Raw genomic sequence first — 17617 nt, 5'->3', positions numbered from 1 at the left:
TGGTCGTTCCTCCAGTGCATCTTCGTTTGTTTGGTCACAGGAAAAGTATATATTGTATTAACGGATGATGAAACTTGCGTACGGTGGCCTCTTATGCAGAGTCAGTGACCGAAAATGAGCAAACTAAAAGAGTGAAAAAGGCAAAGTCAGGCAGCGCTCTCCAACCCAAGCAGCGCGACTATCAGCAGCCGGCGCACACTCCCGCCGCTAGATGTCGCTGTGCATGAGGAAAACACGTGCTGAATCCGAGGGCCGCCGCCGTAGGTGGCGGAGAACTCGCCTTCCCGTTCATCTTGGAATTCAGCTCGGAGACGCCGCCCTTTCCTTTAGGGGGCCACGTCATTCGCTCCACCAACCCGGAAATGGCCCTCGGCGGCATCGCCTCGGCCAATGGGCGGCTCGTGCGTAGGCAAGAGGGAAAAGGTCAGGGCAGGTATGGAGATGGCGGCGCTAACGGAGGTTGCCGGGCAGATAAAACCGTGTCCGTGAGGGAAAGGAAGGCGAGATGGTTTGCGCCTCGCACTGCGGCTGAGCCTCCCTCGCGACAGCAGCAGCCGCCGCCGCCGCCGCCTCTTCCGCCGCCGCCGCCTCTCCTTTTCCCGCGTCCGGTTCCCTCGCGCCGTCCTCCGCCCAGACCAATGAGCGTCGCGCACGAGCTGCTGTGGCGCCTGCTGCACCTCCTCCTCCACGTCCAGCGCGCGCTCTTCGCCTGGTTCCGAGGCTGGTTCGGAGGTCGCGGCTCGTGGCCCAGCCGTTGGCGGCGGCGCGCGGCTTCGGCCGCGGCCGCCGTCGCCTCGCGGGCTCTCCTGGCCCCGGCGGCGGTGGGCACGGGGGCTTTCGCCTACCACAGGCCGGCGGCGGCAGGGCGGAAGGTGGTCGGAGGAGGAGGCGGCGGCCGGTGGCGCAAGGACGGGAAGTCTCTGCAGAAGCTGCCGGGCCACGTCGGGCTGGTGGTGGTCGAGGAGGAGCAGAGCTACGCGGACATGGCCAGCCTGGTGGTGTGGTGCATGGCGGTGGGCATCTCCTATGTCACCGTCTACGACCAAGAAGGTGAGTTGCCCTCGGAGCCGCCCTTCGGCCACCCGCCTTGTCCGCTTGTCCTTTCCCTAAACCCCTTTCGATTTTCTTCTCCCATCCCATGCGGAGGACGTGACCTTGCCCTTGCTCGGTTCAGAAACGTTTGCTCTAAGTTAACAGTTTACTATAAATAAAGGCAACCCGCGCATACCGGGAGGCAACTTCCACGGAAGTCGCATGTGCCTCCTCTGAGAACACAAGTGTAGGGTGTGTTGGTGGCATCTGAAAGGGGTGACAGATGGGCAATGGGGTGGGGGTTAAGGATACAAAGACCTCTGTTGAACGGGGCTTATTGCCAGGTAACTGCACACAATTGCACCATTCAAATGAATGAAGGTGAGTTTGTCTTGATAAATTTTCAGTCCAAGGATTTCAATGACTCTGTGTATTAGTCAAATGCAACGCCCTGTTTCTGGTTGCCAGGACGTTGTCTCTCCCCTTCATTGCAATCCTGTGCACATTTACTCTTGTGTTCAGTATGCTTGGGAGTAAACCTCTTATAAACACAGTGGCATGTTGTTTTGAATATACATGCATAGGCTTGGGCTGTTGATCCCTTACCTGGACTGCATCTCTGCCTGAAGTTGAACAATCCCTTGCTCCTCTTCTATAGGTCCAAATTTGGAGCTGTGGAAGAGGTAGGTGATTCCCAGGAATTATGTACGGCATCAGAGGACCTCAGAAGCCCAGTGTAATTGCTGGAATCATACCACCACTGTTTCTAATTCTAGGTTTGGGGCTGGGAAAGGGGGAGCAAGGTCTAGGTAGCTGCATCAACACCCTTGCTACCCAAACAAGTCCCAGACTTTCTCTGTAGAGCAAAAAGCTGGGGCTTATTTATGCAGTGGGTGGAAGTGTAGCTCAAAGTGTCACTACTTTTCACTTTTCAAGGCTGGGACTTGACTGGATGGAGGAGATACACGGGAGTGCCACAGCTGTCAACCACCTGTCTCCAGCCTTTTCCAAATGCAGCTGGAGGGAAAGGCTGAGGCTCATTTTGCAGTGGTGGACAGACACTTCTTAGACCACCCACTGTGCAAACAGCCAGCTCCGAATGTGGAGCTGGAGAGGTGGGTGACAATCTTCCCCATATCCCAACACAAGAGAGGGATGTCTTTGCTCCTCTCAACTTAACCAGGAAGGAAGCAGGTGGGTTTCTGCTTCTCACTCTTGCCAGAGAGCAATGTATCACTTGCCATGGCAAGGGGGAGGAATTGTTAAAGGATGATCAATGTATATGAAAGTTTTTTAACATTAAACAATAAAATTCAAACTAATTTATAAGAAAATACAAAACACAACTGTACAGAGAAAAAAGAAGAGTGAAAGAATAACTAAAAGACCCTTTATCACATTTATATCGTGCATATCTTATCATTTATCCACACATAGAAAGGCAGACTCCCGCAGTGGTTCTCAACCTGTGGGTCCCCAGATGTTGTTGGACTACAACTCCCATCATCCCTGAGCTCTGGCCTTGCTAGCTAGGGGTGATGGGAGTTGTAGTTCAACAACATCTGGGGACCCACAGATTGAGAAAGTCTGCTCAAAGAGCTCACCTGGGTACATGTATCAAAGTCATTTAATTGAAAACCAGTGCTGCTTTCTTACCCCTCCCTATTTCCTGTCTAACAAAATGATAGAAGGTATTCCTGTCTATCTGAACCCCATCTCTGACCAATAAGGAACAGTACAAATCAGTTCTACTTTCTGACCAGATCCTATCATGCAAACTGTGTTTGTGGTGTAGTTAGGTTGCAGGAAAAAGGGAAATAGTGGTGGTAGTTTAAGGTTTCAACCAAGAGCATTAGTCTGTAGCCTCAAAAGAGAGAAATATTTGATGCTGTATTATATTTTGAACTTTAGAAGACATTTTTTCTGCCTTGAAGAATCAAGCCCGAAGCAGCAGCAAATGATGCAACTATGTGTAGGTTTAATTTAATTTGTTAATAAGTACAAGCATGTTATTTAAATTTCATATGACTACTTAGTCTCAGATTCACATGCTGATGGTTGTCATACTTTGAAGTGAATCACTTAAGAAGCTTTTTTCCATCTTGCATACATTAAAAGCAACAACATAAGCACAATTGATTTTATGATACTACACAGGGGCATATGTATTCAGATATTTAGCTGCATTCAAAGAGTTACTTTTTTTAAAAAAATCAAGCTTTCAACAAACTGTAGTTGAAACTGGTTTTGGAAACAGACCAATTAAGAATAAAAAGTCACAATTCCATTCTATACATCCGTATTCTGTTTATAGCTAATATTTCATATGACAAATAATACTATGCAGCAGACACGTTTTCTCTTTTTGGAATATTTGGAATAGGAATTCTATCTAGTACCCATGGGGTAGGAAATCTTTTAGAGGTCAAGTTCTGAAACTGTCAGCATTTGGGCCTCTTTTGTAAGCTTAGAAGATAGTTTTTGGCTGCTGCTGCAATGGTGGTGATGGGTTATAATAATCTCCCCCAATCTCATACTCATCAAATGTTTGGGACCCATGGAAAATGGTTAGGGATGTTGGGTGTTATGATCTAAAACATCAGGAGGGAATCCAGCTGGAGAAGGCTGGGACATAGCATTGATTCATGGACATCTATTGCTAGAATTCTAAAGTCATCTTTAGTCATAGTACGCTTGAAAAAGCAAACAACTCTTGTGTTACATTGAACCTTTATTTTGAGAGTAACTATATAAAATGTGTAATCATGTTAGCAGGCTATAGGGTAGGAGAGATTGGAATGGTTCACTTTGTCAGCTGACATTGCCTCCAACAGCATTGGAGAGGCCTTGTTTCATTCTTGTGAAAGCTAAAAGCAGACTGCTTGGTGCAAGGGAACCAAAAGATCCTCTTTCACATAAATGGTGCTTCCACTGAGGCTGTGCTTCTGCCACTGCATCCAAATGCATTTGTCAAGTGCTTACTTCAATAACGTTCTTTTTTACAAAGCACTGGGGAGAGGTGTTTTGATTTTTCTAATAAATCAGAAGTGAACTCTGTGTTTAAGATCTAAACTACAGAAAACTAAATAAATAGATTGAACAAATGTGGTATGAGCCAATCCCTCATTAGCTCCTACATTCCCAAGGAGTCATCTTACAGGTTAGCTAGTTATCCCGAGTAGTTGTTTCTAGGTCCTTTCTTCTTCAGTGCCTTAGATACACGAGCATGGAGTGTTCGATACAACTATTAAAGGCATGTGAAGAGGCAAGATACAGCAACTATTAAAAAACAATTTAAAATGAGCACAGTTTTTTGGACATGATGTAGCTGTTCCACGTCACAGGATCTCTTTCCCAGCTCCCCAGGCTGAAACAGCTACCATATCTCAAACGGAAGGAGGAATGGAGCATTACTGAGAAGAAATATGTATCAATGTATTTTCTAAATTATTTATGTCATTTGAAACTATACTTCTAATATTATTTTCACTCAATTTGACAATATCTGTGTGAATGAAGTACATAAACTTTTTGTTTTTTGAGAATGTTTTAATAGGAACAGCCTACAGGGTGAAGGTGATGGCAAATAGCAACTCGATACATACTTGCATTCTAACAATTTGTTGTTGTTACTAATTACCTTTTCTGCAACCTGAGGTCCGAGGAGAGTTACAATATTAAAACACAATATTTAAAACAAAACAAAACACAATACTGTATTAAAACATTTCAAAACAGCCTACAGTCACAGAAACAAGGTGGATCCTAAAAATGTATATGTCAAGTGTCAAAAGCCAGAATTAAGAAAGCTGCATCTTCAGAATTTGTTGGAAGTTGTATAGTAAAGGTGCCAGATGCAACCTGGGGACTGTCACAAAGAATGCCATCTCCCAGTCCACCATCCCTCAAGCTTCTAGGGGTGGAGGAACTACTAAAAGTGCCCCCTCTGCTGATCTTAGCAGTCAAGAGGATCTGTAGGAAATGAGACAGTTTTCAGATATCTAGGTCCTGCATGTTTAGAACTTTAAACACTAATGTAAGTACCTTGATTGGGCTGGAAAGGAACTGTTAACCAGTGCAGCTGTTTCAGAACTGGGGCTATAGGAGATCTAAATGAAACCCCAGCCAGTAATGTGGATGCTGCATTTTGGATCAACTGAAGTTTCCAAGTAATCTTTTAAGGGCAGCTGCATGTAGAGCACATTGCAGTAATCTATTCTGGAAGTTACCAGGACATAGAGTGCAGTGGCTGAGTCATCTCTGTCCAAAAGGGGATGTAGCTAGTGAACTAGCCATAGCTGAAAAAAGGCAATCCTAGCCACCGAGGCCATCTGAGCCTCTGGGGCAGTGCTGAATCAAGGAACACCCTTAGGCTGCAGATATGCTACATCCCAGGGGGTGCAACCTTATCCAGGGCAGGCTGCCTTATCTTCTGGATATGGGAACTTGGAACACATAACACCCTCAGTTTTCAGGATTCAGCTTCAGTTATGCATGCTGGTTAGGAAAATCCAGACCTGTGGACAGGTGCTCTAGATATGTCCAGTTTTAAATTTTTGTACTGTATGTCTCTAAACACATGTCTTCTTAGGTGGAATTAAATTCCATAAAGAGAGACTGACTAGTACACATAGGGATTCCTCAATTTCAAATGTCTTTTATGTATAAATTAGAAACTTGACTATCAAGAGCAAGGTGGAAACAGAACTTCAGACAGATCCAGAAGCTATACAGTGGTACCTCTGGTTAAGAACTTAATTCGTTCTGGAGGTCCATTTTTAACCTGAAACTGTTCTTAACCTGAGGTACCACTTTAGCTAATGGGGCCTCCTGCGCCGCCGCTGTGCGATTTCTGTTTTCATCCTGAAGCAAAGTTCTTAACCCAAGGTACAATTTCTGGGTTAGTGGAGTCTGTAACCTGAAGCATCTGTAACCCGAAGTACCACTGTACTAGCAGAAATGAGAAGCCTTATAAAATAGCTTATGTGTTGAAAAAAATAATGTTCCTATTTAATTATAGGATGGTAAATGCATAATAATACTATTGTGATTTTTTTCTTAAATATTCATGAATCAATCAACTTTTAAAACTGAATATTAAAAAGACTGCTTACTTTTTAAAAAGATGCAATTAACTTTCGTAAGAAATACACATTAAAATGAAACATAATTGTATGTAACAGAACTACAATTGTATTAAATACATTAATCTAAGCCTCAACATGTCACAATTCTAAATTTTTTATACAACTCAGATTTTAAAGACGCCAATACTGAGATAGGCTTTAATGGATGACTAATAACAATTTAGGGAATGTTATCTTCTGTGAAAGTAACTTTGACCTATTTGTATGGGCTGAACAAAAGTTCTGTAGGCTTTAATAGATAACACTCCCACACAGCAAGGCTTCTACAAGATGATTTATAATTGAAAACCTGTTGGACACTTCTCTGCCTAATGCAGAAAAGGCAATTAGTTTATTCTGCTGAAAGCATAACAACTCTTTATTTCCAGGCAAATACCTGGTACAAAAATATATAAACCATTTTCATATTAACTTTATATCTTAGGCCCCTAGAGATCAAAGGAACATTTCTGTAATTACATTTCCCTAAGAAGGGGTAGGAATTGTTTCAAGAAAATAATTTGAGTACTAAAAGTTTTAAAGAAACTTAAAACTAAAAAAATTGCTGGAACCAATATAAAGGAAGAAACATAAATTATATGCTTGCTAAACTTTTTTTTTGAGAGAGAGGGGGGCCTAATAAAGTTGACAAACAACTGCACATAAAGAAAATTTGGTGACTCCAGTTTTCAGAAAGCTAAGATATATTAACTCTAATAGTAATGAATAGCCCTGTATCATGAAGTTTTTAATATCTGATGTTTCATTGTGCTTTTTATATTCTGTTGGAAACTGCTCAGAGTGGCTGTGGCAACCCAGTTACGTAGATGGGTAGGGCAGTGTTTCCCAACCGGTGTTCCGCGGCACACGAGTGTGCCGTGAGACGTTGCCTCGTGTGCCGCGAGATGCCTGGAGGGAGGCGGGCGAGTCGGGCGGCGAGAGGCGGGGCGGCGGCGGCGAGGAGAGGCCGCGCCTCCTGCTGCTGCCTGGCGCTCCTCCTCGCAGCCGGCAGCGCTGCCTGGGCGCCTCCGCGCGACTCTGCCTCGCTGGGTTTGGTCTCCCAGCAGAGACGGGTCACACGCGCCCCTCCCTCCCTCCCTCAGCCTGCGCGGAGGGAGAGCCAGAGAGAGGCATCGCTCCTGCGCGGCGGGAGAGGGAGCAGCCGGAGCGATGCCCCAAACAAACGCATGGGACCGGAGGGGAAATCCTCTCCGAGGCGGATTGAGCGCAGCTGAGAGAAGCCTTTCGAGGAGCTGCCGTGTCCCCTGGAAACCCCCTTCCCAGCTCTGCCTCAGCCGCCGCCGCCTCAGTTGCCGCCGTCCCTCAGTCCCTCGCTCTGCTGCCTCCTCCCACCCCCAAAGCTTGGAGGTTTCCCAGCAAGGGGGAGGGAAAAAACTTTCACTTTTGTGCGTCCCTCCCGGCGTGACGCTGCGCGCTGACGTCACGGGGCGGGGCTTTAATGGTGGTGTGCCGCGAGATTTTTTTTCAGTAAACAGGTGTGCCGTTGCCCAAAAACGTTTGGGAAACACTGGGGTAGGGTACAAGTAAATAACAATAACAATAATAACAGCAGCTCGTGAGGCACTCAAACCAGAAAAGCTGCACCTGGCCTTGTCTTTAGCCTATTTTTATAGCACAGTAGCAGTTGATTGGTGTGTCATACCTATATAGTCACATATGTACAGTTGGGAACCACTTAACTTGGACAGATTTTGGAACATTCAGGACAGACAAAAGGAGTCACTTCCCACTGTGCATAGTTTATTTGTAGGATGTAGTGTTGGCCACCAACTTGCATTAAAAGAAGATTAAATATATTCATGGAGGATAAGGCTATCAACAGCTACTAGCCATGGTGGCTGGGCAGTACCTTCCATGTTGAAGGCAGCATGCCTCCAAATACCAGTTGCGAAGAAAGGCAAGTGGTGTGAATGCGCTCAGAATGCTGTTACACTCAGGTTCTGCTTTCAGGTGACCACTGTGAGGACAGGATGCTGCACTAGATGGGCCTTTGGTCTGATCCAGCAGGACTGTTCTTACAGAAAGTACTCAAAGTTTATTTGCCAGGTTCAACTGCAAGGTCTGTGGGAGTCATAACATCTGATTGTGCAAAGTCACCTCTACAGCTGCTGCTACTTGTTCAGACAAGTACAGCTTGGTTAATAGTAGTTCTGATCTGTGCCCAGCATGTGTTTGTTTTTTCTTTGTTTTTATTTAAAACAAAGGCTGAGACTTAGCTAGATTTAGCACCCATTGGCCTCATTTACATGACAATTCAGTCCTTGTTTTAAGGTAGACTACATAACCTGTAGTTCATTATGCTGCCAAGTTAAACTCTAATAAATAAATCATTTTGGGTAAAAGTGTTGAAAGAATTGGCTGGGTTCCAAGAGCCATGCAACTCACTCTGTGCACCGCAAAGTACTTTGGGGTTGGATGTCTCAATCAGCACTTTGGTCGTGCGACAGTAGTTGTTAGTAGTTAATGCAGCTCCAGTGTCTGTCTTTTGGGGTGGGGGCAAGGCGTCAAAAACTGTTAGATACGCCCAAAGCCTTAGGTGTACCTTCAGTAGAGTTTTTGTATCCTGGACATTACTTGCACTTGTGGATTCTGGTAGTAACAAATGGTTGGATATAAAGTTGTAGAAACAGAAGACTGTTCATGCAACATATATTCCCTTTCTTCCCACACACCCCGAGAAACCTTTTTGGAGTGCCATACCCAACGTAGCAATACATGAAACTCTCCCCATAGGATCCCACATGGAAATTCATGCCTTAAGATTGGTTGTTTGAGAAAGCTCAAAAAATGTCACCCACCTGACACTTTCAAATTGGGCAAAAATAAACTTGAACATGCGTTAATGATGTCTTCAAGTTCTTCAGTTCACCTTTAAAATCAAGACTACTGACAATCAAGCAGCTACACAAAATAAATGCAGTATAAAATTGCGAGAATGACATTTATATTAAAAAATTGCAAATAGAAATCCATACTTTTACTTTGGAACTTTAATCTTATTGTTTTTTCTTCTGTTAATTACCATATTTTTCGCTCTATAGGATGTACTATTTCCCCTCCAAAAATTGAGGGGAAATGTGTGTGCGTCCTATGGAGCGAATGCAGGCTCCTTGGCTTCAGCGATAACAACGCTAAGCCTCCGAAGCGCAGAGGGAGCGCTCCCTCCGCACTCTGGAGGCTTCCTGTTGCTTTCACTGAAGCCTGGAGAGTGAGAGGCATCGGTGCGCACTGACCCCTCTCACTCTCCAGGCATCAGGGATAGCTGCCTGAAGGCCTTTGGAGTGCAGCGCACGTTCCCGCTGCGTTCTGGAGGCTTCAGGTTCCTTTCGCTGAAGCCAGGAGAGTCTTGCTCTCCCGGCTTCAGCAAAATGAACCTGAAGCCTGAGGAGCGCAGCGGGAACTTGCGCTGCGCTCGGAAGGCTTCAGGGATAGCCGCGCGCAGCCCCTCCGGCAGGGAGAGGCTGCACGCGGCTATGGCTTTTTTAGCCCCGCGCAGCCTCTAAAGAGGAAGCCAAAGAGGAAGCCAAAACAGTGAGCGGGATCCATCCTGCTCGCTGCCTTGGCTTGTGCCATAGCCGCACGCAACCCCTCCGGCAGGGAGAGGTTGCACGCAGCCTGTACGCTGCTCTTTGGGGCTGGGGGGGGGAAATAAGATTTTTTTTCTTGATTTCCCCCTCTAAAAACTAGGTGCGCCCTATGGTCCGGTGCGCCCTATGGAGCGAAAAATACGGTACATTTTTATTCTGCCCTTCCTTCAAAGAGCTTGGGGTAGCATACATGATGCTCTGCTATTTATATTAAATTAGGCTGGGCCATATGATTACTGTTTAAAAGATGATCTGTTTTTAATTTTTTAATCCTTGAAGGTGGAATAATTGGAACATAATTAATTCTGTTTACATTAGCTGGATATAGTAGTTGATTTCAGCAGGATTGCTAATCTCCAGTTGGTATTCTGATTTGTGCAACAGACTAATCAAGTCTGGCTGAAAAAGATTTGTGGTATCTGTTGCCAAACTGTAGTTCGCTTTTCTCAAATTCAGATGGCTGAAAGCTGTGCTTAAGGAAGCTTAGCTACTATTTGGCATGATACATGAATTAATGTTCCATAATTCTAGGATGTCAAATTGAAAATTCATACAAGTTTCTGTAAGATGGCTAGCCTCTACATGTTTTTCTTCAGGGGGTAAATGAGGCCCAGATATCCTTGGATTTTTTTAAAAAGAAAAATAATTAAACTATTTATATGATTCTAGAGATCTATAAAAATACTGACATAGATTACCTGGAAAATGATGATCAATTAGCCAGTACTTCTTTCTCTTCTCTTTGCAAGGTTTTTTCAAGAGAAATAATTCAAGGCTAATGGATGAAATCCTAAAGCAGCAGCAGGAATTGTTAAATCTTGACTGTTCCAAATATACAGTGAAGTTTGCAAATCAAGATAAAACAGATCAAGGTAAGATTTCTTATTTTGAAAATCCTGTACTGTTATTGAGAACTAGAAAGTTCCTGGACACCCAAATCTGATCCACAAACATTGATTAACTCCCTGCATGGGAATTAATGGGTATCTCCATGAGTACAATAAATCCCATGAACATCTCAGCATATGCTGATAGCTGGAATTGAGTGTGAATGCCTTATTTTACAGAAATGACTGGCAGTTTTAGTTAAATGTTATAAGTTTTGATATTAAACTTTTACTGAACTATTAATATTTTAGCAAGCGTTTCTCGTGATTCTTTACAGAAGGTTCATTTTGTAAATTAAATTTAAAATAGCCTTGCTGCTGGGAGCCTTCACTGGCTTTGGGAGTGGAGAATGATGTTTATCCTGTTTGCAAGTAAGAGGTGAACTTCAAGTAAAGCTGACTTCTTCCATTTCCATTTAGTTGCTTTAAGTTCTTTCTTTTTTGTTGCAGTTTTAAATTGCCAATCTACACTGAATGTGCTGTCTTCAGAGGATGGGAAGACAGATATAGTAAAAGCAGCTCAGAAATTTTGCCACTTAGTAGCACAGAAACAAAAAAAATGCACAGATCTGGATATGGACGTCTTGGAAAACTTATTAACTAGTAAGTATGATGGCTGAAGTTGTTTACCCCTCATGAAAAGTGGTGTGGGGGGTGTGGCTAATTAGGTGACCGTAATTTTCCCAGACCCAAACACATTTGTATCTAGAGCTCATACCCATTGTGCACAGTCTTCAAACAGGCAGATTCTGAGGGCTGCTTCACAGAATACCTATTTCCCACAAGTGTTTTGGTGTATGCTATGTAGTGTTGTGCATTTCAAAGAAATTTAATTGCTTGTGGGACGTGAGTGACTCATTATTTGTTATAGCACATAAAGTAATTTGGAGAGAATTGCTTCAGCCAAGCCATCTGAGGTAAATTTTATTCAATTGCCAATTGAAATTTGGCTATAAAGGAATTTCAGGGGAAACTTATTTTGACAGCTGTAGTGCAACTGCTTTTTTTATTAAGTAGTGCCAGGAGATTGTTACATTAAGTGCTGTTAAAAACAAACTGTAATGCCTCACTAAATTTACCATTTGGCAGTGTTTCATTTTAGCGAGCAGAATTGTTTTATCTGCTTTTGTTTAGCTGCTATATGTTACAGCTTGATGAGGAAATGTTCAAGTTCACTGTGGATATATACACTGATGTCACAAATGTATGTTCCTGGCTGCCATTAATTACTGTGTCAGGTTAAAAGATAAATGTCTGCCATAGCACAAAGTGGAACACAGGTGTGGGCCAATACAGGCCTGTATAGGGCTTTGGAGGCATTTGAAAGCAGATTTCATACTGCTCGGAAGGGCTTCTGAAGTTCAACATAACGTCAGATAAAAGATCCATACTTACTTAATCGGGAAACGGGAGCAAACTGCATGGCAGTAGCAAATTCTGGCTGCTTTGGACACCTCCACCTTCAAGTTAGCCTGAAGGAGGAATGTGTCATGCAGTAACAGCAATTACTGCTGATAGTACAATCACCTTTTTTGAAATCAAGACAAGGGTTGTGATTCAAAGAAGGCATGTGTGCAATGTGAAAAAGAATTGAGTGAACAGCTAAAAATTTTTTGACTTTCTTGAAACACTTGCTGGAGATGTGAATGTCTTCTTTAAAATAAAACTGTACCTTGCTTTCTTTAGCCATGGGCACTATTGCCACAACAAAAAATAATGACACGTCCTTTTATGCGTTTGGCTCTCAAAGCAGCTTAGAAGGTTGCACTTTGAACTACAGCCACTGCATGGTGGTTCTGAAAACACTGGAAGCTTAAAACACTGATTGAACAGTTGAATTTGCAGTCTTTTACTGTAAACTATATGCTAGAAATAGCAAGAAAATAAAGCTAACAGAGATTCAGATTTCCTTTGCTCTAAATGAGCAAAGTAGTAATAAGCATACTTGCTTTCAGTAAATTCCAAAGTCAGTGGACACGGCAGTGTTTCAGTTAAACTATTATAAAGACCAAAAAATGATAATTTTTAAAGCACTGTTTAAACTGGATAAAATTGTAATTGTAATATTTATCTTTATATACCAACTAAATTTGCACACAGTAGTTAACTGTCAAATTGTTTGAGGTCATTTTTATGGGGCCTAAGTGATGTCCTCTCTAAAATATTTGGTACTGTTCTATGGGAAATAATTTGTAAGAAATGCACATTGTATGTGAAGATGTGTTAAAGCTCTAATGTAACAAGATGGTCTTAATTCTACAACCCCAAACTATTACTCTCTTTAGGTACTAATGGCTTTCCTGACCCAGAATTAATATTAAAGTTTGGTCCTGTGGACAGTGTATTAGGATTTCTTCCATGGCAGATCCGATTGACAGAGATTGTGTAAGTTGACTATACATAGTTGTGTGTAACTTGGAACATTTACTTTGTATTGCAAGTGGCTTTGACCCTTTGTGTTCAAACTTTCATGTGTGATTTTCAGTAGTTACATTTATCAGTGAATATGCTCTTCTTGTCATCATGCCCCAAATAATAATAGTTCTCAAAAGCCCCTATTAAAAGCATTCTAACAGTTTCTTTTCCTTTAGTTGATACATAGTTTCCCACTTTTTATAAAGGTGCAAAATGTGTAGTCAACTTGTGAAAGGAAAAATAATTATTATTTTGTTAGGAGTATAATAAATTTGTAATAAGAGAAGGAAAGCCATTTATTTTGTTACTCTGAGTACCAAAAGACTGTTGAAAGATGTTGCAGGACATTCTGATCCCAAATAACCTTCATGTTGCCCATTGAGATCACATCCTAGTTTTCCATGTTAATAGATGTAGAATATCTACCCTCACATAGATCTGAACTTGAAATTGGTTACAGAGATTACTATTCCTAACTTCACCCTTTAGCATGAATTAAAACAGTTTGAAACATCTAGATTTTTTAAATCGTAGGTTAGAGAATTGAAGCCTGCTACCACTACAAAGCAGATCAGCAGCAGGCTTAGTTCTACCAAGTGTATACCAAGAATATGTTCTCTATATCATTCCAGTGGGGGAAGAAAATAAATATTGCACTTCAAGCCTGGTTTCATGAGTGTATGTGTGAAGTAGAAGTAGTGTGTCTCCTACCCCAGGGGTTACTTGGCTATAGGAACCCAATCATAATGAGAGGTACTTTTCTGCTAGATACTGATTTAACAGAGCTTCACTGTACCCATAAGACAGATCCCCATTCAGCATAGTAATATTCTTCAGGAGAGCAAAAAAAAAAAAAAAGCCTGCATCAGAAGCAAAAGCCTGTCTAATATTATGTGACCCACTGTGTTAAAAGCTATAGAAAGGTCAAGGGGAGGGGAGGGGTAGTGTTTTCTTTTTCTGCCCAAGTGCTGTATTTCCTCCTGGGCAACCTTCCAGAAGCCACATTCCAGCAGCAGACATGGCTAGGACAAAAGTGGGCATAGCTACAGTTGAGGAGACCAATTTCTCCTAAAAGATTTTAGCTTGTTTTCCAAGACTAATTACCAGAGGGAGTGATTTTCCCACCCTAGATTTGATCTGTCCAAAAAACGTGTGCTCCTTGTGCAGCAGTTAGGCTTGAAAGAAAGCCTTTCTTCCTGACCTAATTGCTGGAGAGTGGCAAGGAGCAGGTGCTGTGGGCTGGTTTGCAAGCTGCTGATTCTCCACTGGTCTAGGATGACATCATCTGTGGCAATCACCAGGTGTAGGTTGCCTTCCAGAACAACTGAACCCGTTCAATTAATGGTTCCTGCATAAGCATGGCTCAACCTAAAGATTTAGACCTGGGAATAAAAAGTGCTAAGTATCTCTGGAAGTTACAGATGGTCTTCCCATAAACATTAGCTACACAGCAAATCTCCCCTTCACTCCAGTCATGCTTGTGCATTATTCATCAGCACTTAGGTTGTGGGGCTTTCTGGCAGGCTTCCACACTGTAATCTTGATTCTGTAAATAATAATCTTAACATGCATCAGTCATGCTTTGTAAATATTCTTGGAATCTGCCCTGTTGTGTGTTTCCTAAAGGGCCAGGTCGATCAGGCACACCACTCTAAAGTACTGTTTCATGTAAAAGGCACACTAAATTCAGTATCTTCTATACAAGTGTTCCTGTGTGAATAGTTCTGTGGTATCAGAAAATTACTTAATGTAACCAACTCAGTACAGTCAAATGATGACTGGGTTCATACAATCCATGATTAACTCTCATCTGTCACTATGCAAATCTTTAGAATTAAGGGAAATGGTTGAAACTAAATCCTGGCTGAGGAATGAAGATTGGATTTCTGAAGTTCTCTATAATGGAGTTTGGATTTCTGAATCATTCCAGATATAGAATTATAACTATCCCTGAAAACAGAAGTTAGTTGAAAAGCTGTTAATGTAGTAAGATGGTGCCAAAACTGATACAAGAAAGCATGTGTTAGGCTTGACTTCCCTTCAGTAGAAGGTTAACAAAAGCATTACCTGGAAAGGTGTGTTGGTATTTGAGGACTATCATACTTGACTGTCATGTCAACGGAAAAGCTATGTGAAAGTGAACCTGTGAAGTAGGATTGAATAGTATTGCACCTGTAGCTGGAGCAATAATGTCTCCTATCATTTTTCTACTTTTCTCCCTTCTGTTTAGTAATCCCAATACTGTGCAGAGCCGGTCAGTTCTAAGTAGTCATCTATTCTAATGTTAAGTCATTTAAGTTTGCAAATCCACTTGATCAATAAAATTTTAATTGATTTCAGTTTTATTGCTCTGACTTCAAGGTTTGTCCAGAGTTATGTCTGTGATATGCTGTGTATCAGCTTGAGAATAAACCAGTGAAATAGTTCAAAGGCAAGGATTAGGATAAAGCTACTTGGATTTATCCAGTGCCCACATTACTTAGGATATTTAGCTGCCTCTTTCCAATTGTGTTTTCCCAGTTCTTTGCCTTCACATGTGAACATCAGTTATGAAGAATTCTTCTCTGCCCTCCGTCACTATTCAAACTGTGAACAGCGCGTGGGAAAATAACTTCTTGCTGAACATTATCAGGATTTCCATGGAAAGGACCCAGTGTCTCTGTTTACAAGTACCTGTGATACATAAAAGTCCAGTACATAGTCTCTTAATTTATCAAATTCAATAAAGTGTCTTACCTTTTTAGAATTTGTATGCGTGTGTACTCATAGTCTTTGGAGTTGCGGGGAAAGCAGTGGTCTACTGCTGTGGCATATGGCATACCATAAATATTGTAAAACTGTTTAGAAGCTTCAGGCCTCTTTCCAGTGACCAAATCCTTAATAAAAGGAATACTTCTGACTTTGAGGGAACCAATCTAAGTAGCACTACAATCAATGGGGAGAAACACTGGACCATATAAAAACCCTTCCTAGAATTTTCTGCTGTCACACCTTTGTTGTCTCATTCTCATTGGACTTGAATAACTGAAAGTCTAGGAAGCTGTCTGCATAGTTGTCCTCAAAAGCTTCTAGAAATGCACCTCAGGGGTTTGGGGGCGTGTGTGCGCGTAAAATGGAATTAAAAGTATAGCTGAAAAAGATAATCATAGAAAGGTCAAGGGGTTTCTCAAACATGCTTTTTAATCACACATGTTAAGTACATTATGAAATAACCATTAGAACAACTGGCAGCTGCAAAAACTATAGCCACAGTCTTCCCTTTCTCTCTTAGGAAGGTGGGTGTTTCCACAACTTGTTAATTGACAATTAAACACTTTATTAGAAGTCAATAAATGTTGGGTTGGATCATCACTGTATAACGGAATCACATAAACTGATTTCCCCACCAAACAATATGAACTATAAGATATACATTACAGTGTGTGTTTTAAAATGGTATACTCAAATTCTAAGGTAAGTTAAGAAATACGACTTGTACTATTTTTAAAGGCTTAATTTCATTTTGATAATTATAGTCCAAATCCACTGTGATGCATTCATTATAAACATAAGTAAAATTGTCAATTTACATTTTTGTGGTAATGTAAATGGATTGTGTTTGGCTGCATATAGCAGCAAAGGGCAGGAAAGTATTAATTTAATATGCACTGATGAACCTGTTCCCCTCCCCCCATTATAAGATATGGCATGACTGTCTGCATAAATGACTGTGACAATTGTTGTATGGCAGTGTGATAATACAATCTAATTGCAAAACAAATATGCAGAAAAATAAAATTCATAGACTCATTTTCTTGATCCTGCAGCTACTTAGGTGCTGTTTAGTATATATGGTATACTGTTCCTTCAAACTCTTAACCTAATTTTATCCCTAAACATTGATTGGTGACATTAAGTGTCCAGGTGTTCCTTTTCAAAAGAGTATTTTCTTATGGAATGGAAAGCCCATTATTTTTTTGGTTTAAAATGGAACCAAATTTAATATATTTTGCAAATGGCTTTTTATAAATGCCACAAATCAGTGTAGTAAAGTATTGCAGATCATGCTGCTATTAAACAGTATTTTTCTTTTTTAGATCAAATCTGTAATAGGTTCAAAAAGCTCATAACAAGAGTAAACTAATTTATTTCTTATTGCTTGTTTTTGAGAAAAATATGCTTTCTGCTGTGAGCTAATGAAGTAAAAAGGCACCAGGATGGTATTCACAGTCATTGGAATACCAGAAGCTCCTTCCGCTTTGCTGTAGTCCTCAAATTTCTATTATGAAGACCATGAACATGTGCAATATATTTCAGTAATGCTTTTGACTAATGCACACAGTTCTACAATTTGGACCTATTTGGTTTGCTAGAGAGAGGGTGTGTGGAGCGTAGCCTGAAAGAGAGATTCTAGGTAGTAAACTTATGTGTGGTTGGAATCATCTGGAGAGAACTGGCAAATGAAATTCAGAATCATGAGCTTACCAAAAGAATTCTGGTACAGGAAATGACAATTACAAGCGCAAAGGGGAGAGTTTTATGTTCTTTTTTTTTTACTTGTTAATTTCTT

At 41.6% G+C, this 17617-nt stretch overlaps 1 protein-coding gene across 1 annotated transcript; it reads left to right on the top strand.

The window, feature by feature from the left end:
• The first annotated feature begins 121 nt into the window (after positions 1 to 121).
• NUS1 (NUS1 dehydrodolichyl diphosphate synthase subunit) lies at positions 122 to 15814 on the top strand. Its single transcript, XM_081905469.1, has 5 exons — positions 122 to 1050; positions 10516 to 10638; positions 11104 to 11256; positions 12939 to 13038; positions 15589 to 15814. The coding sequence occupies exons 1-5, from the start codon at positions 363 to 365 to the stop codon at positions 15677 to 15679; spliced, it is 1155 nt and encodes a 384-aa protein (XP_081761595.1). The 5' UTR covers positions 122 to 362; the 3' UTR covers positions 15680 to 15814.
• The last annotated feature ends 1803 nt before the right edge of the window (positions 15815 to 17617 follow it).

The sequence above is a fragment of the Podarcis melisellensis genome, assembly GCF_964234715.1.
Source record: "Podarcis melisellensis genome assembly, chromosome: 3".
NCBI classification, from domain to species: Eukaryota; Metazoa; Chordata; class Lepidosauria; order Squamata; family Lacertidae; genus Podarcis; species Podarcis melisellensis.
Note: the sequence above shows the minus strand (reverse complement) of the source record. Positions and strands in the feature narration are given on the sequence as shown.

What these genes read in the sequence shown, in the direction of transcription:
- NUS1 (XM_081905469.1), top strand. Translation starts at nt 363, where the DNA reads ATGGCCCTCGGCGGCATCGCCTCGGCCAATGGGCGGCTCGTGCGTAGG. An exon ending in CACCGTCTACGACCAAGAAG is followed by an intron (nt 1,051 to 10,515) that starts GTGAGTTGCCCT and finishes TCTCTTTGCAAG; the next exon opens with GTTTTTTCAAGAGAAATAAT. An exon ending in ATCCGATTGACAGAGATTGT is followed by an intron (nt 13,039 to 15,588) that starts GTAAGTTGACTA and finishes GTGTTTTCCCAG; the next exon opens with TTCTTTGCCTTCACATGTGA.